General features: G+C 53.5%; 1 protein-coding gene across 1 annotated transcript; it reads left to right on the plus strand.

The window, feature by feature from the left end:
* Positions 1-669: 669 nt before the first annotated feature.
* SYNGR3 (synaptogyrin 3) lies at positions 670-21,229 on the plus strand. Its single transcript, XM_010570462.1, has 4 exons — positions 670-805; positions 12,460-12,700; positions 18,882-19,024; positions 20,780-21,229. The coding sequence occupies exons 1-4, from the start codon at positions 707-709 to the stop codon at positions 20,987-20,989; spliced, it is 693 nt and encodes a 230-aa protein (XP_010568764.1). The 5' UTR covers positions 670-706; the 3' UTR covers positions 20,990-21,229.
* Positions 21,230-25,434: the final 4,205 nt, after the last annotated feature.

Here is a 25,434-nt window from a genome sequence, read left to right on the forward strand (position 1 = left end):
GCTCTCAGCCAAAGGCCCCCGAGCGAGCTGCCCGCGGAGCACCTCGCTCCTGCCGTAGGTGCGAAAGCCCTGCCTGCGTTGAGGCGGTGCTGCCTGCGGCGGGGGCCTCTTCGCTCCCCAGAAGAGGTGACAGCAGTCCTTTCTGCTGTGACAACCACCCCGTCCCTGCTATCAGCAGGGACACCGGCGGGTCTGGGCAGAGAAAGGGTGTTTATCTTAGGGGAAGCAAGGTGTGCATCGGCAGCAGAGGTGAGCTGAGCAGCGTGGTGACCTCCCAGCGCTCCGGCCCACGGCATCTCCCTCCTGCCAATGGCCCAGGTACTTGCAGCCGTGTGGGTTGCCCTGGCCGTAGCACAGGTAGCCCCTTTGACATTGCCCGGCGACCCTTTTGACAACACCCTACCCCTGGCCCATAGCACGCTATCCCCAGAAGCAGCGTGGTGACTGCGGCCGTAGCCCGGTAATCCTTGGAATTATCACGGTGACCCTGGCTGTGGCGAGGTCTCCTGGCCGTACCGTGCTGTCCCCAGCCGTAGCGCAGTGACCCTGCCTATGGCACGGTGTCCCTGGCTGCAGCGCGGTGACCGTGGCCATAGCCTGGTGTCCCCGGCCGCGGCGTGGTGACACTGACTGTCCACGGGGTCCACGGCCGCATCCCGGGGCCGCAGCTGGGGCTCGCTTGGAGGGCGGGGAGCGGAGCGGGAAGATGGAAGGAGCCTCCTTCGGAGCGGGCCGGGCCGGGGGAGCCATCGACCCCGTGGATTTCCTGAAGCAGCCGCAGACCATCCTCCGGGTGACGGCCTGGGTAAGGCAGAACGGGCCCGTCCCGACCGGGATAACGGGGCCGGCGGGGTTCGGCACCGGGCACCGGGCAGCACCCGTGTGCAACGTGCGGTGCCCGTCGCGTCGCGCGGCGTGGAGCGGAGCCTCCGTTTGCGGCGTTGGAGCCTGTGTCCCCGCTGCGGCGTGCCGTGCCCGTGGGATGTGCGGCCGGCGGGCGTCGTGCGAGGTGCGGGGCTTCTGCGGCCGCGGCGGGGGGTGGCCGGGTCCCGACCGGGGCGGCGGGGTTTGCCGGCTCCCGCGGGTGTTCGCAGGGAGTTTCCTCGGGGATGGATGTGCCGCTGCCCCTCGCCGGTTTTTGTCCCTGGTGCTTGAGGAAAGGGCAAGGCGGTGGGGTGTAAATCAGGAGGCAGAGGACATTTTCCTTCCTTCCACGCTCCGTGCCTGCGTGCGTGTGTGTGACAGAAGAAATCCGACAGCCAGCCCTGCCCAGCTCCCCCTGTTCTTCTGAAAGGATGTCATATATTTTTTTGGCCGTTTCCCATCGACGAGTTCCTACCGCGGAGCGGAGAGCAGGAGGTGGAATATGCTGTGCAGCCCCTCCGGGAAAGCTTCGCTCGCCCATGGTCTCTGAATAAGCAGCACCGGGAGCTGCGCGCTGATGCTCGCTGGGGCCGTGGTGCCCGGCTGCCCGAGGGGTAAGGGCAGCCACTAATTCACCTCCCGGAGGAGCCTGGCTTCTACCTGCTAAGATCTGCAAACGTGCACGGCTCCGGGAGATGGTCGGCGATGCCTGGCCCTTCCCAAAAGCCCTCGGCGGGGAGGTTCTGTCCGGCTCTCACCGCGGCCGGCTCCTGGCTCTGGTGCTTGGCCGGAGCCTGCGGGCGAGCCGAGCCGGGCCAGGGGGGCTCGTCCTCGCCCACGTCAGGGCTCTGCTGTGCACGGAGGCCCTCGGCCACCCGTGCTGGCTCTGTGTCACCTTCAGCAGTGCCAAATGCAGGCAGTGAGTGGAGGAAAGGGGTGATGAGAAGGTGCTGTCCCCCCCTGGCTGCCCTCCTTCCAGCCGACATGGCGGGTGTGTTTGGGGGGCTCTCCGGGGTGGGGTGCCCCGGCCAAGGCCCTGTACAGCACAACGTGAGAGCATGTGCTTATCTTTAAGCACATGAGCAATTCCAGCGGCCGTCACATGCTTAAAGTTAAACCACATGCTTAGGTGTTTTGCTGGATGGGAGCTAGCGTGCTTTCCAGGGCTTTGAGAAAGCCCCCGACTCCGTTACTGGAGAAGAAGGGAGGCTGGGTATGGATCTGGAGAACCCAGCTTGGGGTGGATGGGGCATTTTGGGCAGGGTTTGGGCACGTGGCAGCAGTTGTTTCCTAGAAGCATTGCCTCAGTCCAGAAAACTTGGTCTGGATCCACCTGGATCCTCCTCAATCCTCCTCGCGTGGCAAACTGTAGGCAGTGGTGTTGGCTTTGGGTACAGGTAGATAAGTTGTTGACCCACTGATGGTGAGTTAGGCCCCTCGTAACATAAATCTGCCACCACGCACCCAGAGAGCTCACCGTCCTTGTCGTACAGAAGGGGATCGGACGCTATTGGGAAGCAGGGATAGAATACGGAATATGCTGCTATTCCAGCTTCGAAAATATTCATGCATATATTTGCTAGCTGGTTTATTCAATGGCAAAGTCACTTGTTTCATGGTTCTGCGTTCACAGGGAATCTGTGAAAACTGAGCACTTACAACTACAGAAACACATCAACTTAACTCTAAAAAGTGCAGGGACCCAGTGCAGTATTTAGAGTCAGTTCCAAAGCCCACTGAGCTCAAAGGGAGTTTTTTTGCTCTGTTTGGTGGGCTGAGGATCAGGCTGTAGAAGCTCAGGTTAAAAGCCCTTTGGACCACTTTGCCCAGGTCTCACATTTGCTGGCAGATATGTCGGGGACCCTTCTCCCTCACCACTCCAGCTTGGGGGTTCAGAGCCCCAGCTGGCCTTTGCTTGGCTGTTGCAGTCCCGTTACCTGTGTCTTAAAACAGTTCAGATTTACGGCTCCTTTCCAGTGTGAGCAGGGACTACAGTCAGGTGAGAGGTGTGAGTGGAGGTTTCCTGCCCACCTGCCTGCATGGCCATTGCTATTTTTTGCAGGTTTTGTAAAACAACATGTGCCCGGGCTCCTTCTGAGCAGTTGCTTTGCTGCTTTTGCCAGATGGGACCCATGTCAAGATGGAGAGCTTGGATGGAGGAGGCAGCCAAAAGGGTTTGCCTGCGAGGTCTCTGCTGCCTTTCTGTTCTGCCCTGACGCTCGTAACTGCTGCCCTGGGAGAGCGTGGCAGTGCCGTGGCATGTGGCAGGGTCTGCTCCTTTTTGCACCGTGCTGGTGACCGTGTGGGCAGCATGGACCAATGCCCCACCGTGACGCTCCCTGATTCACAAAGCAAACAGAAACCTTTCTGGGCTTTCAAGCCTGCCGTCATGGGAGGGATGAGCTGCCTCTGCCTGCGTGTAAGAGCCCCGGGGAGTTATTCAGAAAGCCCTTGACTGAGGCTTTCAGGACGACTGAGTTTAGGTGTTCGGGTGGGTTTTCTTCTTGTGGTTTTCCTTCTTGTGCTTTGTTGTTGCATCTTTTAAAAAGTGTTTAACCCTTGCAGTTGGATCAAACCACAGAGATGTAACCCTTGCTGTGCGTGTGACGTTAACGTTCCTTTGGTGTGGAAAGGAGGGAGCTGCCTGGGATGTGCTGGTTTGGGTGGGAGTAGGGGCAATGGAGAACCACCCTTGGTGCCAGTCCAGCCGACAGCCGTCGCTGGGGTTTCACGATGAGCTACCACCAAAGGAGGGTCCAGCTCCATTTTGTGACTCTGGTAGCTGCTTTGAGGCCATGGGTTCAGACCTTGTGCTGGCAAAGATCTAAGGGACTGGCAGGTGAATGGTGACTTCAATGTAGAAATCCCCAAATGTAACTGATGGCAGAAGGGGATTCCTGATTCTACCTCACACAGCAACCTCTCCCTGACAGATATAGTAATTCTCAGTATCTGAAGGGAAGAAAACGCTCCTGGCTTGAGCTGTAAAATCAAAAGCTGGAAAGAACCATTTAACAGTTCCTCATTCATCTCTTCCCCCTCCGTCTGATGCAGTTTGTCAGATGAAGATGTGATCACTCTTGTGGTTTCCTTTTGAGACATTTTTTGCACAGCAAACCAAGCTCAATGTTCACAAAGGATGCCCGCAGAATCATGAGTTCCTTTCCCTGTGACTGCCAGCACCAGCTAGACTTTCCAGTGGCCACACAGCTTTGCATGGGCATTGTTCGCTTAACGTAGGTTTAGGTTTGACTTTTAAAAGCAGTTCTGAAAATATTTTTAGTAATTCATGTGGATTTCAGTAAAAGCAACAGTAAAAGCGCAGTGCCTGGTCCCACTGGTGCAGCCAGCTCAGAAGGGCTGGACCACTCTCACCTCCCTCCACCCACCCAGCCATTCCCTCTGCCCCGTGGAGCTCAGCAGGAGATTGGGTCCCTATTTTACTACAACATAGAGGAATACTTAAGTATTTTCTTTAAAATGGTTGTTTCTTGCTCCAATGACCTCCCTGTTGCTGCCTGCATGACCCACGCACCTGGACAACCTTGCCTGCAACCGATGCATCGGCAGCTGCCTGACCCCATCTGCTGCTGTTATCGCTTCTTTCTTGAAGTCGAATGGACTTGTAGTTCATCACTTGGATCACTGGAGAGAGCTTTCCCTATGCAGTATTTTATCTCATTAGGCCCAGTATTTTGTTTGGGTTTTCCTTGTAATAGTCTTATGCTTTTAAGAGCAAAACCTTTATTAAGGGACTGGACTAGGGCAGCCAAATCTAATTACTTGGCAGAGGCATGGCAGCAAAGTGGCAGTCCCTGTAGCCTTTGATAGGCGATATGACCAGAGGTTACTTCGACTCAAATCCAGCAAAGTCTTTATGTGCTCAGCTTTGCACTGATATGGGTCTTAGTCCATAATACAGCAGATTGTTGTCTTTCAGCAAGGCAAATGTGCTTTGCTGAGTTGTGGCTTTGGTAAGGGATGTGCCGGGTGATGGTTTGATGTACCAGGAATAAGTGGTCGTTCTCAGAGTGAGGGAGCACGCCCTTTCTGTCCTGATTCAGGTTTGTTTTGCTTCTCCAGAGAGATGGAAAGGGCAGTATTTGTGCTCATGGTAAAAGGTGTGGTTATTTTTATTAGAAAAAACAAGCTCAGGAGCCGAAGAGCCAGGCAGCAAACAAAGAAGAATATGGCTCCAGGATGGTTGCTACCCTGCACTCTCAGGACAGAGCACTTCTAAGGAGTTTCACACCCAGGGTGAAGCTACAGGAATGCTGGTTTGAGGTGCTGTGGGGTGTACATTTGGGTTTGCAGGGCTACAACACACAGCTCTTCTAAAGGGTTGGAGTTGGAGCCTGGAAAGTTCCCTCTCTTGAGCAGACCTTGCCAGCTCCAGGCATCCTGCAGACGCAGATGGAGGTGGCTGCTTGGTGTAGCCAGCACTGGGTCTGAGAACTCCCCAGGAGACATCAGCGAGAAATACAAGGTGGGAGCCTTGGTGCTGCAAGCTCTGAATAGCTCCCACAGCCTTCAGGGGTTTCACTGACTCTTGAGCACTTGGGGCTCTTAGAGAAGAGCTGCAAGGCAGGTCTGGCACTTAAGGAGCCAGCAGCGATGCTAAGAATCATTAGCGTGATCTTAGCTGCTCTGGACTTTGCCTGGTCTTGGCTGGTTTTCAGTAGGGTCACCAGATTTCCGTCTTAATTCTCTCTTTCCGTGGGCTGTAGGTTGAAGGCAGAACTTAAATTTAACATTTTTGGTAATGGAATTATACAGAAGTTTCACTGTATCTGAGCTTAAAATGCTGCTAAATTATCATTTTGCTGTCATCACTGGTTCAAAACGCTGCTGTCTTGCCATGTGCTCAGATTACATTACTAGATTAGGAACTTTGAATGGGTGCTCTGTTTCAGCCAGCATCTCTTGCCACATTAGAAAAAGTAATTCAGTAAAAATTCATCATGTGGTCATCAATATGCATCCTTCCCAAGCTGATTAGCCTGGTAGACATGTCCATAAACCTATTATGGCCAGCATCATACCACTTCTTTCTGTGCCAGAAACTGCGTCAGGTCTTTCCTTTGTGGTCGTATCTATAGTCCTTGTGGGAGATCTGGCAGTGCTTAAAGTAGTTTTTTAGTCTTCACACTCTCCAGTAAATTACGCAGATCTGTGCTGGAAACTTCCCTGTGACTGACAACTGTAAAGATAAACTGGAGAGGGACCCGGGACCCGATTCCCCCAGAATTTGAGCTTGGTGGGTGTTGAAGGAGACTGGCCCTCTGCCAAGGGTCTAACTCATCCCTGAGCGGAGTATCTGCACAAGGTGCATATGCAGCTCAAGACAAGGGCTTAACTGGGGCTTATGAAAACGCTCAGTGCTAGGCAGGATTTGGCCTGTGCTGATTTGACCTTAATTGTTTTCCCTTCTCATTTGGTAGTCTGTCTCTCACTTGCTGGGTGGTGGCTCGAGGAGGGGAGGGTGCCGAGCAGGGTGGCATCTTGTCTCGCTGATGCTCGTGTTAGAGTGGTGTAGGATCACGTTGGTACCGGCTCTCTGTACATGCGGTTTGTGCCCAACACCATTGATTGTGAGCTACAGCAGAGCAAATTAGCGGTGGATTATTTTTCTTCATGCATTAAAATTCCTTGATGTTGACATTAATGGTTGCTTGCGTGTGTAATCAAAGCAACGTTTTGCAGTCTCCTACAACCCCACGCCTTCTGGTAATGTTTTTTATAGGTCCCAAATCAAAATACAGTGCATCAGCAGTGGAAACATCTCACCTTAAAATGGCTGACAGTTCACACACTGAAGCTTTCAGCTTGTGCTCTCTTGCGTTACTTGCTTTTTGTTTTCCTCGCTATGGCTGTGCTCAGACCATGAGGTCTCCTGAAGCACATTTTAGGTGCCTGGGCTACAGAAAGCTAAAAGCAATGTGGATGAAAAATGTGCGTGTCCTGGGGTCCAGCCGGCTCAAGCCCCGGGAGGGAACGTGGATCTGCAAAGTATAATTACAAAACCGAGCCAGGCAGCCTGGCTAGCCACCTTCTTCCAGATGGTAAAAATCTGGTGCAGAGAAGGCAGCCGCAGGTCTCCTGGCTTTACGCACACCTAAAATGGTATCTCCATCGTGGGGCACGCAAGCATCCCCAGTGCCCTGGGTTCCTCCAAGGGTCTGGCAGCGGCTGTGGCTCCAGCAGCCTGGGCATGAGTGCCTGGACACTGCCAAACAAGTAACCTGCCCTCTCAGGCTCCCCCTTTCCTTTTTTTGGGGGAAAGAATGAGATTTCACTCAGTCTCCTGCTGCAGGGCTGCCTGTGTGTCCCTGCTGCCGGCAGCCTGGCCACCGTGCACCGTCACCTCCCTGTCCCTCCAGCACAGCCCCTGCCAGGGCATCCAGCAGCACTCGGTCACGGTCCCCTGCACTTAACATCCATTGCCAGAGATGACAAAAGAGGCAAGAGGTCTTGCCTAAAATAGGGTGAGTGGGGAAAACCAGAGGTGGGCAGCAAGCAAGGAAAGTGGGCGAGTTGTGCATCTGGGTCCAGCACTTTGGATACCAAAGGCAGCATTGGAGCTGCAGGCTCCCGCTCAGACGCAGCCTCCAGCCTCAGCACCATCCCTAGGGTGCTCTCCCAGGTTTTTAGGGTGATACGCAAACCCCCTCTGGTTTCGGCTTTGCACCAGCCCCTCGCCAGAGTCTGTCGTGGCCGGTGTACCCAGACCCTGTCACCGATCGCTGCTGAGACCCGTCCCTTTGTCCTGCGTTACAGAGATGCTCGTTGGCCCCAGCAAGGTGGCCCCTCTTGCTTGGAAGCAAGCTTTAAACTGGGGGAACTGGGCAGCTGGCTTTCATTAAGAAGCAAGGTCCCTGGCTTCTTGCTGGTCTGGTGTAACACGAGCTCCCTTTGCACTTGCACGAGCAGCTGATCTGCGTCATCGTGGGTCCAAGCACTTCACGCATCTCCCTGACCGGCGTTGTTCTCCCTCCCAGGGTGCAACCGAGGCACAGAAGCTCCTTTGTGTGGCTGAAGTGCAAGTCTTAATGGAAGGGATGGGAGAAGACAGCTTTCCTCCTTCCCATCCCTCCTCTCAGCTGAATGCCGAGAGGATCGCTAATGGTCTGTGCCGCCGGAGCTGCCGGAGCCGTGTGCCGGCGGCTCCCAGCCGCTCTCGGACACCGGGGAGAGTCAGGGCTGAGCAACCCACACGCCAGGCTGCTGGCCAGGAGACCCCGAGCTGCGAGCGGATTGATGTGAAAGCTTTGGCAGGCGGGAGGCAATTTCGTACTGGGTTTGGCTGGAGGTAATCCAGTTTCCATATCGTGTCTTGCGCCGGTTCACCCAGCAAGAGCAAAACTTGTTGCTGGTTGTGTTGGGTCATTCAGCTGGAAAACGGAGTGTCCTGTGAATGCGCAGGTGCCTTTGCAAAGCCTGTGAGATACGGAGGAGCCCCATTAGAAGGGTGGGTGGCCTTGGGACACGGTGCTGTGCATGCCGGTGACCTTGGCGCTTGGTCCCGAGTGCTGTCACAGCCCCCCTTGGTCATGGGGATTGCAGTTTTGGGGACCGACCTGAGAGGCAGGAGGAGGTGGGAGTCGGAGGAGTGCCTCTGGAGAGCAGGATCCCTGCATCCTTGCTCAGAGCCATAAAACCTCACTCGCAGTGGAAAATCTGACCTTGTATTTTTGCTTTCAAGTCTCTGATGAACTGGTTGTGGGTTTGAGCAAGTGCTGTTTGTAGAGGTCTTTGGAAAAGGGCACTTGTTTTGCATGAACTTTAAAAAAATCATGTGGGTTTTATTTTCCCCCACCTACCCACATTTTCTCAAAAATTTTTTTTCATCTATACTTAGAAAGACAATGCCAAATCTATTGTCATTAACATGTTTCACCAGCACCAGTTATTTTTTTAAGAAAAACTATAAAATTTCCATTGTGGGGGGTGGGAGAGAAAACCCATAGAAAGACTTGTTTTCACTGAAAAGCATGTTTTGACAGGAGTATTTCAGCCAGAGCTGATGTTTTGAGCACATCTATCAAATGCGTGTGCTTGCAATTAGTTACTATTTTGGCATCCTGAGAAGAAGCCGTGTGTCCCATGTTGCCTGCACCGAAACGCTGCAGGCAGCGCCCAGTCGAGGGGGTCTCGTGGGGTGAGCCACTCAGGTCGTCTGGCAGCAAGAAGGTTGCTTTGCTTTGCAAAACTCTCTGGAGTTTGAAGTTAAGTGTTGAAACATCTTTTTTTTTTTCCATCGCCGGTAATAATTGTGCTTGCAGCCATTCCAGAAGTGCTCCATGGGCATCCTCCGACAGCCCCAGGTGTGCAAACCTGCATGGAGGCAGCCAGACACCCTGTCCTGTAACGTCCTTAATCGTATTTACGGGAGCCCTCCCTCACCCACTGAAACTGTGAGCTCCTAGTAGGCACCCGAAAGCACAAAGAAGGAGTGCGGGTTGTTAATCCTGGGAGGACTAAAACACTTATTGGAGAAGCTGAGTACGAGTTCGCTGGCCTGCCAGAGAAATAATCCCGTGGAATCAGAGGTTCTCAATTATTCATGTTTTCCAGAATCACATTATTTCTTCCAGGGCCTGTTTTATAAATGCTGCTGCTATTTCTGATGGTAAATAACAATTTTGCATTATTTATGAACAGATTTTTACAACTGCTGATATTACAGCTGCTGCCAAAGCACTGGGAAAATTATTATTACTGTTTGTTGTTGTTTCTTTCTTACAAAGCAACCCTCTTATTCTTTGCATGATGATGATGTGCCCGTTGCGGTGTGACAGCCGAGTGCTCCGTAAGTGCAGCGCCAGCGAGGAAGAGGGTGCAAATGCGAGCGGGTGACTCAGGTGGCTGGTGCTCAGAGCTGAGATGAGCTGGGGATGGATGGGGGACAGGACCCCAGGTTGTGGTTAAATTTGAAGAGGAGGAAGGCCTGATTATCTCCCTGTGCCAGCCATGGAGACGTCCGTGGGACATACGTACTTTCTATCCCCTGTTAGCGCTCCAGGGGAAATCAAAGGCTGCACCTGAACTTTGCAGATGCACATTTGGAAATCCACGTTTCTAGGAGGGCGTCGTTCAAGAATGGGCTAATTCCTGGGGCTGAGGAGCGTTTCCAGGGCTGAAACCCACTCCTGCTGCCTGTCGCATAGATGGGGATGCGTGCTCGCCTCTGCTGGGATGGACATGCTGATCCCCTTGGCTAAGCATGGAGAGAAGGGGCCAGCGCAGAGCCAGTGGGGGTTTAGGGCAGCAATGGGAGTTACACAAGGTGTTTTGATGGAAAGAGCCCCAAAGAGCTGCTGCTGGGACTCGTGGGTGCATCCCTGGGGGAATTTTGCAGGATTTTGCCCGCTCCCAGCTGAGCAGGGCAGGACAGCCGCTCTCTCCATCCACCGTCGTCAGCAGTGCCGGGTGTCAAGGGTGAGCTCTGCTCTCCTTCTCACCGTGCAGTGGGACCTCCTGCACATCTTTGGGTAGCTCAGGGATGCCAGCTAAATTAGCAAGCAGGTTTCAGAGCATCTTCACCACCCGGCACCGGCCAGCTTACTGCTGGCCTGAATTTTAAGTGCTAGAAGCAATAGGAGTCTGCCGTCACTAAAAGAGCTCCTGGCTGAAAGGGTTTAAAGAAGAGCCCCGCTCTCGGTTGTCCTGCTGGTGGGTATCTGGAGGCGGGAGTGAGCATGGTGCAACCTGCTCGTCCATCACGTCCTTGCAGATATCAGCATGAGAAGCTGGTGGCACAGTCCCAGGCTTGGGGTGCTGGGGTAACTGCTTTCTCAAGCTCCTACACACTTGAGGTAGGATGTACTCCAGAGACTCTCCCTGCTGCTTCTGGTCATCATTTATTTCAGATGACACCCTACAGAGAAAAAAAAAAAATCCCTCACCAATCCTTCACATTTTAGTAATTCAGTCCCTTGCAGATCCATTTCTTTGTTCTCCACTTTGGAGGAGACTTAGTGGAGACAATCTGAGACGTGTTTGCTGATGGGACACTTGCATTTGTAAGTAGCTTCAGACAGAAGCTCTGGCGCAGCTTCACCCCAGCACTGGAAGGAGTTTGGAGGAGAGAAATCCGAATGAAATCCTTCGGGGCAGGCAGAAGTGAGACGCTTGGCCAGCGCTTGGGAGAAAACGTCTATCACGATGTTGTGTGAAAGAGTGGTTAGAGCTTTCTGAATGGTTTGCTCGTAGTGGCTTCTGCTCCGTTTCACCCAGCTCTGCTAACACTGCGCTTCGGGGAGTGCGGGGCTGTAGGAGGTGATGCCCGCAGCCGGGCATCAGCCGTGAGATGCAGGTGACTTTCCAAAGTTTATCGTGTGGCTCGTTGGCTGCCGCCTCTGTCTGTCGCGTGTCTCAGTCTCGTGCACTTGGTGCTGTTGTGCTGTTACCGCAGAAGACGTAGCGGGGCATCCCGAGCGGGAGCTGCACCGTACCCCGAGACCCCGGCTGCTCCTGGGCAGCCACCGTGCTGGGGCATGCTGGAGGAGCCTCTTATCTCTCCGCTTGCATACGTGGCCTCCAGCTGTGTCCTGCGAGCCGGCGGGGCTGGCAGGCGTGCAGGGATGTGCAGGGATGTGCAGGGATGTGCAGGGATGCGGGGAGCTGGTGCCGGCAGCGAGGGACGAGATCAGAGGTTCACAGCTTGATGGAGGGGCCCCTGCACGCCTTGCTTCCCTCCCTGCTCTCCGCCTTGAAATCCAAACAGCGGTGCAGCGCTTTCCAGGCTCTTAATGGAGCAGGTTCCAGAGTGAATTGTAAGGCAGCTTCTGCTTGCTGCCTTTGGTGTTGGAGGAATAAGGGAATTACTTTAGCATCATGAATGGTATTAATTTAGGCAGCTGGCTGCGTGCTGCCATCCGGCTCCTTTCCTGCCTGCAGGGACGTGAAACACCCTCGGGTCCCGGCGGCAGGAGCTGGGCAGCCACCGGCAAACCCCCTGCCCCTTTTGTCCCTCACAGGGCTGAAACCAGGTCAGTGGATAATGGATGCAGGCGCTGCATCCTTCAACCCCTGCTAAGCCAGGCAAAAAATGGCCCTGTTGTTCACAGGGCAGCCTCTCCCCCTGCCCCGCTGCGCCCAGGTAGGCAGCTCCCCACCTCCCCACGCTGTCATGTCCCGTCCCCCCTCCACTGGGCATCCAGTCCTTCCCCAGGTCAGCCTGCTCAGCAACTCAATTATCCGCTGTAACTTCATTTCTCCCTGCTCCGCAGTGACACAAAGGGGTTTATTGAGCACAGCCTGACAGCGGAGCAGCACGAGCAGAAAGACTCTGCAGAGACCTGGCCCATCTATTTATTTTTTCCCTCCCCAGCCTGTCTGGAGAACAACATCTCTTAAAATACTCTGCAGACCAAGCCACTGAAAGGCAGACAGACTCACAGAGAAGGAAGACCTAGGTACCGTCCACCAGCCCATTGGTTAGGGCCGCCAAGCAGATGCGATCTGTCGGGATCTGTCTAACAAATGCCATGTTGCCATGGAGTCAAAGACAGGATTGAATACAATTATGATGCTGTTGGAAAACAGAGTTAAATGTAAACAGCAGCAAGTTGTGTTTTCTCCTTCCTTCTGCAGATCTTCTCCATCGTGGTGTTTGGCTCCATAGTGAACGAGTGCTACGTGAACAAGGACAGCCAGAACCCTGAGCTGCTCTGCATCTTCAATGAGAATGAGAGTGCCTGCAGCTATGGCATCGCCGTTGGCATCATTGCCTTCTTCGGCTGCATCTTCTTCTTTGTCGTGGACCTCTACTTCCAGCAGATCAGCAGCGTGAAGGACCGCAAACGGGCCGTCCTGCTGGACCTTGGCTTTTCAGGTATGTCTCTGGCTTTGCTGTGTTTGTGAAGGATGATGCTGGCTCCATGGGCAGCGCGGGGTCGTCGCTGCGCCCTGCAGCACCACGCTTGAGTCCTCCTCTCTCCTCCCACGGCGTGGCATGACTCGTGTGCCTCAGTCGGGGAGAACAGGGCTGGCGGATGGGTTATCCCATCCAGCCGTGAGCTCAGAGGCAGCAGCGAGGAAGCCGGTGTGTGGCGGCTTGGGGACGGTGGGGTGTCCCGCTCGTCTGTTTCACTTCTGCAACTGGAGACGTTTGCTGAGCTGGGTTCGGTGAGGCCACCCAGAGAAATGAGGCTTGGTGGTCACATCTCAGAGACCAGACGAGGTGTTTTACCCTCCCACATCTCCCGTTTCTGGCTCAAGTGGATGTCGTTTCATCAGTTACATCTGGGTCTGTTTTCACTTTGCGCATGTGGGTTTTGGAAGAAAGCAGAAGTGTACTTCTACGTACCACTGTAATACCCCGCTGTCTCCAGGACTGCAGTGTGCAGGTGGGTCTGGGGCTCCTAAGGGCTGGCACAGATCTTCTGCACCATCTTGAGCCCCTTTGACCTGGGGCTTAACCGTGCGAACACAAGCAGGCGGGATGCCTTGAGCCAGGAGAGGCCATCCTCCGCATGGCTGCTGTGGGAGTTGCCTGGCTGAGTTTGCAGCTGATGTTCTCCATTTCCAGGCTCTTGTGTTAGTCTGAAGGTGATTTATCCAGCACAAGCATCGCTGATGGCTCTCTAGTCCCAAATGAAAACATCCATCATCGCCTCCCTGTGTTTGCCTGTTGTTAAGGATGTTCTCTCCTTGCTGGAAAGCTTATTTCCACGGTGCTACAGAACCAGCATCCAGCCCTTGTTAGATGATATTTACAGCCCCTTCCGTGGGGCTCAGTGCCTGCAACCCTTTGATTCAAACAGAAGGGGGACATCACATCCATCTTCTGGCTGATGCTGCGTGTCGTGGAGCAAGGCTGTGATCCTCCCTGCCTTCCACCTTGTAACAACCGTTCTCTCCCCTGCCAGGCATGTGTGAAATGGTGCCGCTCTCAATCTCTGCCTCATTTCTCTTTTGTACTTGTCATGCATCATGTGTGCATTCACAGGCTTCAGCAGCGAGCCGGAGAAGACAAGTTCTGCCCTGCAAAGCCTCTGCCGTGCAGGGGTTGCGCTCTGCCCTGGGGACAGGCTGCAGTACCGCACCAGAGGTCTGCACTGGTAAATCCACCCAATGCAGTTGTGACTTTTTTATTACCCCAGGATCAATGGGTGTGTTCTGGGTGCATCGTGTCTGCAGCCTGTGTCTGGGCAAAGATGTCCTGCTCCCTTGGGCCATCCCCTCTGTGGGCTTCTTGGTAGAAAACAAGCAAGCCACTTCCTTGCTGGTAAAACAAATTGATCACTTACATGCAGATCATGTGGACACATGTCTGTGACCGGCACAGTGTCACCTATCGGGGTCTGCAAAGAGCGGTCTTCCAGAGCTCCCCTCCAGCCTGGCATTGCCTCTGTTCATGCTGCCTGGTACATCTCCCCGCCAGCAGCTCCTTACCTTTCTCGCTGCTCTTGTACGATCCCTGCCTAATGAACCATTTCCCACAGGGCACCCTAGCAAATGCCGAAATCCAGCTTGGTGCTGATATGAATGGGAGCGTTGTCCGGGGCTCTTGTAACAAAGTCCGTGGTCGCAGGTGAACACATCTCCACCCAGTGCTGTTTTTCCCATCTCCTCCTAAGCCCAAATTCGGTGCAGCGCTGCTGATGTGCAGTTACCCCGTTGGCTCCCAGGGGTGGGTGTGGGTCCCTGAGCTCTGGCAGGAGGAATTGGTCAGCGTATTTTATCCCATTCCTATTGTGCCTTCACTTTTCTAAAATTATGACTGCTCCAAACTTTTCTTACAGCCCTACTGCCGTAGCCTGTACACCCACTCACGTGGAAATGCCAGGCAGTTGTTTGGTCCCAGAGTAAGCGTCGATACAAGCAGATCCTGTAGCAGAGATGAAGTGCTGGGTTTTGTTGGGACGTGAAGCCTCTGCAGCTGCAGAGATCGCAGCCTACGGTACCCCCCCTGCACTGCTCCTAGCAGCCTCAGGCACCCAACCTGCCCAGAGGCAGAGCTGACCCATGTAATTTGCCTTGTTTAACTACCTCCACGTTAATAACCCCTGGAGACTTCACCTGTCACACTCTCTTATGCTGTCCCCTTCTTTTTTCCTCCCCACCAAGGATGGGATGCTTGGTTTCCTCCTGCTTCCTTGCAACTGTTTCATCCTTTCTCTCTGTATGTGATCTCTGCATTATTGCTTAATATAAAAGCTGAAAATGCATCTGGGAGAGAACCAGGTGAGGAACAGGCTAGGGTACGAGGGAGCATTGCAAACTGGAGCGGGGGGTGGGGGGGAGAAAAGCAGATTGTTTCTGGTCCTTTGCCTGGGTCACCCAGGAGCCTGATGCTGGCTGCTGGTGAAGCAGATGTCAACTGGCATTTGCTGTCTATGGAGGCTGTGGGGGGAGTTAATGAAAGCGTTAACCCACAGCTTTCTTTCGCTTGAAGGAAAGAGGACTTGTACATCAGATCAGTGGCAGATCAGAGCCACCGAGCCGGCTGGGAGGTAATGCTGGGGCGCAGGCAAGGGCGCAGGCAGGGGTGCAGGCAGGGCCACCGCGCTGTGCAAATGGCATTTGCGACTTTCTCTTCCATCTGCTCTTACAGCTGCTCCTGTAGATGTGTGCTTGCTTGGGACCAGGCTGTAATTATGGCTGTAACACATCTTCCCTGGTGTTTGCACTCTGATGTCTGCAGATCCTAAAACGATAATTATCTACTGGCTCTTGCGGTGCTTCCTGGCATTCTCCTTTTCCCCAGCGAGCTGGAGGGTGCAGAGCTGCTACCGTGCCTGCTTCCAGCTGGAGTTGGGACCAGCACACACGTAGCCTCACCAAACCAGTGGCAGCTCAGCCCTCTTGGTGAGGTTTAATTCGAGGGTAGCAAGAGACACCTCCAAAACACCCGCTTACACCTGGTGCTGTAAATGCACCAGGGGCTGGGAGCAGGCACTGCTCTGCGGGACTGGAACCATGCGGGTGCTGGACGAGGGCACAGCCGTGTTCCCGGTGAGGCTCCGGGTGCGAGGGGAGTCAGCTGCAGTCCCATGGGTCTGATTCACATTATCGGGTGCAAAGCCTCTACTCGAAGGAGTGCTAGCAGAAGGTGAACGTGATCACAAATGAAAATAAACGCCGGTACAGAAACAAAAATAGTTCCCATAGAACACCCTGCGAGGTCTGATCTCACATGCAGGCGTGTGTCAGTCCTCCAAACTTCAAACAACACCTGGCTGGTGTTTCTGGAGATGCTCTCCATGCCTGACCCCATCTCCCCTGTTGACAGCAATACCTGCCTTCCCGCTCCCCCAGGGCACTGGAGGGAATCCTCCTTCTTAGGGATCCAGGCAGAGCTGGATGTGGAAGGGAACGGCTTGTTTCTGCGTTGCGAAACCTCCGGGAAGTCTACATGGGTGGCAGCAGAAGCGACCACCGCTAGGCATTTCTGGCTGAAGAAGTGAATGGTTTTAGCACTGGGAAGGTCAGCGTCTCGCATCTCTCAGTGTTGCAGAGGAAGTCGGTAGCTGCAATACCCAGCGCAGCCGGTGCATGTTCAGAGATGTGCATGATGTCATTTTAACTCTTGAAAACCCTTAGAAGGCACCAGCGGTAGATGGGGCTTTGTGCTGCTGGTTGGCGGGCGGTCCCAGTGTCATGGCTGTGACTCGTGCTCTGTGGTAGTGTCCTGCCCAGGAGCGTAAGAGGGAGGACAAACTGCACTAGATGGAGTGTTAAACAGAGAAACAGTCCTCCTGAACAAGTTCATCCTCCATAAACCAGTGACACAGCCTAGTCCTGTTGCAGACACCCCACGTCTCTCGGTGCCAGCACTGCATGGCCCCAGAGCTTGTCCCTGAGCATCCCTCTGCTCCTCACGGTGCGGCTCTGAATTAACCTGTTGGGAGCTGCTCTTATGTTTCATCTCTGGTCTTTCAACTTCCAAACACCACTGTCTCCAGGAAAGCGCGTTTTTGAGTGAGAAACTCCTGACTGAGCAGGAGGGCAGTTACTCCCCACTGCCGTGGCGTTTGCTCCCCAAGTACGCAGAGGTGGGAGTGCTGCAGCAGTGCAGCATCTGGAGATGCGGTTCAGCATCTCCTGCACTGAGACCTGTCGGGACACCACTACCCACCACGCTCACCACATACCGGTCATCCGAGCTGCAGCCAACGCCGTATCTAGGGCATGCATCTTCCTGTGTCCACATTTAGGGGTTGGATCTGCTTTCCCTAACAGGGGCCAGTTGCTGGGAAAGCCCCGCTATAACAGAGCTGGGGAACTAGAAAGTGTCTCTGTTCCTGAGGATGACGTTTAAGGAATAAACCCCAGAGGTCTTGTTTGACACTGATGACAAGTGGTCATCCTAAGGGGAAGTGAAAATGTATATGCAGAGATTTGGGGCCGTTTTGGTGGCAGGCATTAGCTGTATTTGGCAAAATGAGGCTGTTGTGTTAGTCTGTAATTTGGAAAAGGAAAGCCTGTATGATCCTCGCTGGAGGTTGTGCTGCTGTGAGGGCAGTTCAAGGGCTCAGGTATGGCCAGGCTGATAAAAGCATCACTGATTGGGAAGCCCCAGGACCAGTCATGCAAGAGAAGGAGATGAGGAGTGTGTCATCTTAAACTGCAGCTAGGAGCAAATTCCTTATTAAAGGTGAGGTGTGCAATGAGCCTTGTAACTCTCTCACTGGATGTGGATGCACGCATGCATTTTATATCGTACTTAGGAACAACTGGGAAGATAGAGAGGAATAAAGGAAGCTTCTTTCCTCTCCCTGCAGCCAGACTGTGCTTTGCAGCTGGCTGCCCCATGGGACTGACAGTGTGGCTGCTCATACTGATGTGCTAATGATCCTTGGGAAGGTGCTGCATAGCTCAGCATCCCATCTGCTGGTGCCCAGTGTCCCCACATGCACTGACACCCGGAATCAGCAAGCGGGGGGACCTTTGTGCTGGGGATGCTTGGGAAAGCTGGAGACCCTTAAAACAGCATCATGGAAGGCTCCAGCTTGTGCAGCTTCTCTTCTCCGTGCTGGAAAGCATCACTGCTCCTTACACTGTGAGCTTATGGCTTGCTTCTTGACTATTTTCTGAGCTCCTTGGCATCAGGCAGTGCTGTTGGCTGGTGATTGAATTAGGGGAGCTGCAGCCCTATCTTGCTCAGCCAGCTTTGGTTCCAGTAAGGAATAATCACCAGAGCATTTTTGCTCAATCACACAGAGCCCAGAGAGGCTGAGAAGAGGAGCACAGTCAGCGGAGGGCAGCAGGGATGAGCAGAGCTCTCTCATGTGAAGCCCGTGTGCTTCTCAGCTCCATGGGCAGCCCTGCCGCATCCCTGCCCTGGGCACAGCGCAGAATGAGGACTTGCTCGTTCACTGCGCTCCTGGAATGCACTGATGTCCTAGGGTCACTCGTGATCCTGGTGTTCAGAGCAGGGGTTAACCTCAGCCTGTCCATATTCCTGGGTGATTGTTCCTTGCCTCTCTTTAAGCTCTCCAGCTGTGTCCTTGGACCAAGGCAGAAGCAGAACCGCTGTAAAGCCATCTCCTGCATCAGCCGAGCAGCCTGGTGCTGCTCCCAGGAGTGCAGGCTTCTTCCTGGGTGAGGTCTGCACTATCCGGTCCAAAGCGTCTAAGAGCCGGTGGTGTCCAGGGAATGGAGGGAATGGTGGGGTCGACACACTGGGATGCTGGAACTGAGTCGGTAGCATCTCAACACCTGCGAGCAGGCTGAAATCCCACAGACTGTGAGGACCGCATGTCCAGAGAGGGTGTGCTGTCCCTGTAGGTCTTTGAGATCAGGTTCAGATGTAGATGAGCTAAAGTTCAGGCAGGCAACACACTGGGTGACCCTTCAAGGTTCCTTCCATCTCTGTTTTTGCAGTGATTGCAAATCAGCCTCTTTTAAAATAGCTCCATTTGGGCCACACCACAGGCCAAGGCACCCAAGAACACGGTTGCTGTTTGAAAATGGTGATGGCAGTGTGTTTGTGCATCAGCAAACAGGGGTCCTTGCAGCAGAGGAGGTGGTGGGCAGGGACAGCACTGACCAGCTCTGTTCTCTTTCAGGTTTCTTGTCTTTCCTCTGGTTTGTAGCCTTCTGCTTCCTAGCAAACCAGTGGCAATGGACGACGATGAGCAAAGGGGTTTCACAAGGAGCAGACGCCGCCCAGGCAGCGATCACCTTCTCTTTCTTCTCCATCATTGTCTGGGTGAGTTCAGCTTCGGAGCTAAGGTGGGGAGATGAGAAATGAAACCTGCTGTGGGCTCAGCGCTGAGCTGGGAGGAAGAATCTGGGGCATGGTTTGGAGAAGTGAATCCTGGTCGGTGTCAAGAGGCTGTACTGAGGAAACCTGCGGTCCCTCCAAATAGAGATGAAACTTGTGGTTTCTTATCCGGGAAGCATCAGCTCAGTCCCCACTCACTGGGAAATTCCAGACTTCCCCTTTTCCTGCGGCTAGAAAGTTGCTTTCCCATTGAAAACGTGTCACCAGCCACGAGCTGCCCTCATTTCAGGGCCTCATTAGACCCCTGGGAGCAGCTCGGTTGGAAGCGAACAAGTCCCTAGGAGCAGATTACTGTGATGAGCTGGTCTCATGGGATGGCAGGGGGATTTTGGGAGCTCTCAGGCTCATCAGCTCACCCTCGGGGGAAGCCAGGCTGGCTCCTCTGCTGCCCACCCTGGAGGCAGAGGCTTGCAAAAACCCCCTTTGCTCCTGCTTTTAGGCTCTGCGCATCCCCAGGGCCATACAGTGGCAGAAGTACGTTTGCCAGGGGTGTGCAAAACCCTGGGGGGGGCCCCTTGACTGCAGCAGCTGGACCCCACGTGTGCCTGGGGGTGCCTGCACCATGCGGGGGGCTCCTGCTCTGCAGGCTGTGCATGGAGGAGCAGGGATGGCCCCTGCATCACTGCCACCCCCCTCGGGCTTTTCATGGGCAGAGAGCACCCAAGATGTGCACTAATTCTATATTGCCTTAGAAGAATTGGGGCAAAAGACAGTCTTGAGGCTTTCCAGCAGCAGGCCTGGCTCCAGTTACTTGCCAGTTTAACTGCTCCCCGCTCTATTATTATCCAAATAAATCTCTTTTAATCCCAGCTCCCCCGCAGCTCTTCTCCATCGCCGTATTGCCAGACTGCCCATTTAATGCAGCCGGCAGGGAAGGCCACTGGGTGGGATGCTCTCCCCCATCCCATCAGCATCTGCTCCCACCCCAGGGAGGACAGTGGAGATGCCAGTCCCGTGCTTACCAGCACAGAGGACGGCCGGGATGTGGGGTCACACCGGCAGCCCCTCCACTGGTACCGTTAATAAACCCAGGTGCTCTGCGGGATCGATACGTGGCACACAACCAGCGCCTGCCCAGCTGGCACTGGCACTGGCCGGGGAGTGGGTGCTGGGCGGTGGTTGGGAAGCCATTCTCGGTGTCTGCGGGCGCTTTTTTCCCTCCCCTGAGCCTGTCATTTATAAACTAATTGAATTGTTAATGAAACCTCCTGAAATAAGAGCGAGCGTGGTGCGCTCGCAGCTCTGCCCGCCCGCATTTCCCACGGTTTGCGACCTGAATACTGGCAACCTGGAAGAGGGTGAAGGAGTCTCGGCAGAACTGACCTATTTTGCTGGCCCGGGACTCAGCAGCTTTCCTTCCCCGCAGCAGATGGGTTTATTGGTGCCGGTGGTGCCAAATCTGCACAACCAGGGACCCGAGCCCAGGCTGCGACCCCCAGCCCAGGCAGAGCTTTGGGGGAACAACCTGTCACAGAGAAATGGCTTCTTTAGCATTAGGGGTTGTGGTTTGGGGTTGGTTTAGCTCTGGGCTATAACGGAGGGGGGCCAGCAGCCGCCTGGGATGCTGCGATGCGCTCGGTGCTTTGCGGCGAGCTGGCGGGATGCAGGGTCCTGGGGGGGTCGTGGGGTCCTGGGCACAGTGTTGTCATCCCCCCCCAACCTTCCTCCATCCCACGGCAGGTCGCGCTGGCGGTGAAGGCACTGCAGAGATACCGCCTGGGGACGGACATGTCGCTCTTTGCCACCGATCAGTTCGCCACCGACCCCAACGCGGCATACCCCGGCTACCCCACCGGCAGCGGCATCGAGAGCACAGAGACCTACCAGAGCCCCCCCTTCACCGAGACCTTAGACGCCAACCCGAAAGGTTACCAAGTGCCAGCGTACTGAGGGGCAAGGGCCGCGTACCAAGAGACCGAGTCCTACGGTGCAGTACACTTAACTGGTTGATTGCAAATGTATTCAGTCCCATTTCCTTAATGTGGCAAGTCAGTGCTGGGTTCCTTACTATTAGCTAGTTGTGCAGTGAATTCTGTACAGTGGTATTGGTTCTTGTCTTACCTGTCCAAGGGTTTTATAAAAGCAGTGTTCCCTCTAAGTCAGAAGGAAGGAAGGTTGCTACCACATCACCTACACATGGCAAAAGATGAATAAATGCCCTCTCTGAGGCTTGACACCGGGTAGTAGGTGTTGGGCTCTGCCGAGTGCCTGGGAAAGCCCAGAATACCTTTTCCTGTTAGAAAACACAGTAGCTGAGGAGTTGCTATTTATCTCGTTCTTCCAGAGCTAACACAGAATCGGTCTCGTGAGGGTGAGGGTGGGTGGGCAGTGCTGGGGAGGTTGGCCCCGTGCTGCTCCGGCTGCAGAGCTTTCCTGTACATGTTCCATGGAAAGTGCCAAATTCAGTAGTGTCTGTGTTACTTTTATTTGTATATATTTACTGTACAAAAAACAAAAATCCAAACAGGTGTTTCAAACTTAGCTTAGGATGTAAGCGGCATGGGGGGGCACAGCAGGTTGGGGTTATGTTGAATAGCCAAATTGTTTCTATGCTTCAACAGGGTTCTGGTTGAGGATGTAAAAAGTTACTGTTTGAAACTGGAAACCAGTTCAGCAATAGTTGGCTGCTAATTAGGAATAGCCTTTTACCAGCAGAAAACATGGCGCGTTGCAGTTCCACTTCTTCACCGAGGGGTTGGGAAAGTTTGCAAATTTACAAATAGTTTCTGGTTGGCAACGCTGAACACTTACTCACGCTCAAACCCAGAGCTGCCAACACAACAGGGGTGGGTGTCCAAGTCAATTAGGAGTGGTATTGAACTTGTATTTTTATACTGGGAGCAGCCACCATCTGTCATCAGCTGCAGCAGAACCTCAGGTGTGAACGTGTATTTTATCCTGCCGTCTCTAGAAATGAAGAATTCAGATGGAGAATTGGAAAGACTGTACAGGCCATTGAAGTCCATCATGTGGGGGCTTATGGCCCCATGTTTGCAAATAGTGGGAGAAGAGAGCGAATGAAAAGCACTTGGGAAAGAGGCTCAGGTTTGGTTTTCAGCTGCAAAATTCCTGCCTTGTCAAAAACAACTAAATGTGTAATATCCAGTAGATCCTTGTCAGCAGCCTGCCTGCTTTCCCTGCCTGTCTGCCTGCGCGGTAGCTGTGATCCGAGCTATTTGTCACTAAGGACTAAGCAGAGGAGCTGAAACTTGAATTCCCGACCACCTCGGTGGCAGCTCCGTCCTTAGAGGCCCCTGGCTCTCCCAGCAGCTGGCGAGCCAGGTTTCACCTTGCCGGTTTACACCGGCAAAAGTTGCGTGCTGCCTTCAGACCTCTTGACAAGCAATAGTTACTGGACTGCCCCAGCTCTCCTTGTAGCAAAAACACCCAGCAGTTTTTTTGTCGTCGTCAATACAGCTCATTTCTGCTGCTAAATTGCATATAAATGCATTAATTAATAAGCAGCAAATCTCATCATGAGCAGTCATTATCAGTGACAAAGTGCATTACTTGACTCCCCAACTATTCAGGCCGGGTTAAATGTGCATTTGCGGCAAAGGCTGGCTTTGCTGGCGCTGGAGCTGCGTGGAGATTTTTCAGGCAGCGTTTCCCAACTTGGACGCTTCTCCCGCACCCCTGCAGCCTCCCCAAGGAGCACAGCCGCACGCGGGGGCACCGGGACCTGGTGTCCCACCACGGTCCCCACCACGGGCTTTCCCCACAGAGACAGCAGAGGAGATGTCTCTCCCTCTGGACACCTTTGCACCCACTTTGAGGTCCAAACGGTATCATCGGAGTAGGTAGGGCTCGGCCCCGCTGCCTGCGGTGGAGGCAGGAGGATGAGCAGGAGGATGCTGCACTGCTTGATCAGAGGTGTCACTTGGTCAATGCAAGGAAGAGGTGGCCCTGGGGCATCTGCAGGTAGCCCGTGCCAGCGGGGCTTGGTGAGCAGCACGACATCCTTGCATTAAGCAGACCAGCGACACCCAAACCCCGGTACGGTGTAAGCCTAAATTAATTACGGGACCCTTGCAATTTTTCTAGAGTCAGCCTTGCTGGGAAAAAAAAAAAAAAAGGCAAAGGATTTTAATACAGGGTACGGTAGAACTGTAGCAATATTTTTCCTTAGAGGGAACACTGAAATTTTAGCAGCACAAACAGTACTTGTGTTAATATTAGCAAAATTATAATCAATTTAAATGTTTAAATTGATTGTATGTGAGATAATGTTTGTTCAGTACATTGTATTTTTTCTAACTATATAACTGTTCCAGAGTTTCCTTGTAACCGTAAAGAACTAAAGCTCTGTCTGACTGCGGGACGTGTCCTGACCCCTGGTGTAACCATGCTGAATATTACAACATCTGAATGTACGCACCGAGGCCTGCATTGCCTTTCTTTCCTCCCCACTCTCCCACCCGCTGGCGGTGGGACGCAGAAGGGATGCACACACACGCACACCCCACGCACGCTCTCACGCCGGGACTGCCCTTAAGAGCAGCGACGGTGAAACAGGGACGACTTCAGCACGACTTCAGCCCCCTGCCAAGGCACCATAGTTCTTCTCAAGGTCAGCGGCTTTTTACAGCTCCCCAAAAATCAGTATTACCTTTAACTTGGAGTCGGCACGGTGAGCGTGCAAGGACCTGGCTGCGTTTTGCTGGGCAGGAGAGGAGGAGGAGGAGGAGGAAGGGTTTGGGAGCCTGAGAGGCTTCCTGGCAGTGGGAAGGCAGAACAGATTGCTCCTTGATTAAACCGGAGCCGGGAATAATGTGTCCAGCCACATCAACAGGCATCTCCAGGAAGTTTAACCCTGCTGTCTCTGCCACCGAAAATGTCAGTCCCCATCGGTGGAGGGGAGGACGTCCCCGCCAGGGTGGCACGGGGAAGGATCGGGTCTGCCTCGCGGCAGAGCTGGCGCTGGGGCTGCTCGGCAGGCAGAGGCAGGCCGCCTGTACAGGCAGGCAGCCCACAACTGGTCTGTTTTTTTCCAGGCAATAGCGATGGGTTTAATGTAGTCGCCCCTCCAAGGCTGTGTCAGTCAGGCAGGACGGAAAAAGCCGTAATTAACATGGTACCCCAACGCCTAAGACACACACGACTTGGAAAGAGCGTTTGGCCACCTTGAACAAAAAAAACATTTTCTGTTTTTTTGGTGAAGCTGTTGCCGAACGCCCATGTAGCTCCCTGACCCCGTGGCAGCGCAGGCCGGCAGCCGTCGAGGTCCTGCTTAATTAAAATATGCGTAGAGGCAGGGTGAGATGCCGGCTTCCCGCCTGGCCAGCGATGCCATATGCCTACCCCTTGCCCAAAATCCTCTTTCCAGGCTCTTTGCAAGCCCCCGCAGCATCCCCGCTAGTCGTTCAGCATCGGCGGTGCCGTGCGTTAACTGTCGTAGCACATCGGCGTGTCCGTGACTCGTCAGGCAGACTAGTGTATACAGGTATGGACTGTAACTAAATATAACCTTAACGGGCTTATGGTTAGAGAATTAGATCCATCGGTGTAATAACTGTAGTATATTCTTTGGGGTTCAAGTATTCGTAACATCATCCTTCGTCCTTTTTTTTTTTTTTTCTCCCCGCGCATTCGCTGTGGTACAGTAGCACTAGCGGCTTTCCTTGTAACCGTCCAGACCACGTCCCAAAAGCATGCCAGGCTTGTGCTGTGAATTTGTGCCATGCCAGCTGCTGCCCCCATGCTGTCCCCGCAAGCTGTTTAATATATCCTCTGTTCTCCTAGAGATCTCAGAAGCCCAGCAGCTAACTCGAGCTTGCAGAGGGCAGGATTGTACTGCTCTCAGCATGCCGAAAGCTTCTGCATAGTGTTAGCGGTGAATTTGGGTGTAAAGAATAGAATTCAAACAATCCTGTATCTTTCCTGGATATGTATTCTGCCAATCTCCTTGCTCCAGGAGCCTCTGTTGCGACAACACGCATCTGTCTCAGCACTGAGTTTAACCGCATCATGTTTTTTGCATATTTATTTTAAGCATATTAAAAGATTTGAAAGAATTGGATTTTTTTTTCCCAATGTTTTAAGCTATTCCTAGTGAGTCGGAAGTTTTGCTTAACTGATGCTTAGTAAAAAGATCTCCCCCCATTACAATGCTTCTGTATCTCATGCGGTTTGAGCAGATCCCTCCCTTTAAGTCACAACTACAAGCAGTTGGGATTTCACTGGCTCTTCTGCCTGGACACTTTGTAGGATGAGTTTCCCATCAGTTCATGCTACAACAGCAAGTGACAACTATGGCATTTCTTTTCTACTTCCATCAACCAGCAATTCCTTACAGGGTTAATTTGTACCCTTCTCCCTCCGCAACCAACCCCCCA

The sequence above is a fragment of the Haliaeetus leucocephalus genome, unplaced genomic scaffold, assembly GCF_000737465.1.
Source record: "Haliaeetus leucocephalus isolate CR32 unplaced genomic scaffold, Haliaeetus_leucocephalus-4.0 Scaffold295, whole genome shotgun sequence".
Classification (NCBI taxonomy): Eukaryota; Metazoa; Chordata; class Aves; order Accipitriformes; family Accipitridae; genus Haliaeetus; species Haliaeetus leucocephalus.

Bases quoted from the DNA above. Each gene is read 5' to 3' on its own strand.
- SYNGR3 (XM_010570462.1), top strand. From the start codon at position 707: ATGGAAGGAGCCTCCTTCGGAGCGGGCCGGGCCGGGGGAGCCATCGAC. The intron at 806-12,459 runs GTAAGGCAGAAC...TTCCTTCTGCAG, and splicing joins TCCTCCGGGTGACGGCCTGG to ATCTTCTCCATCGTGGTGTT. The intron at 12,701-18,881 runs GTATGTCTCTGG...GTTCTCTTTCAG, and splicing joins GCTGGACCTTGGCTTTTCAG to GTTTCTTGTCTTTCCTCTGG.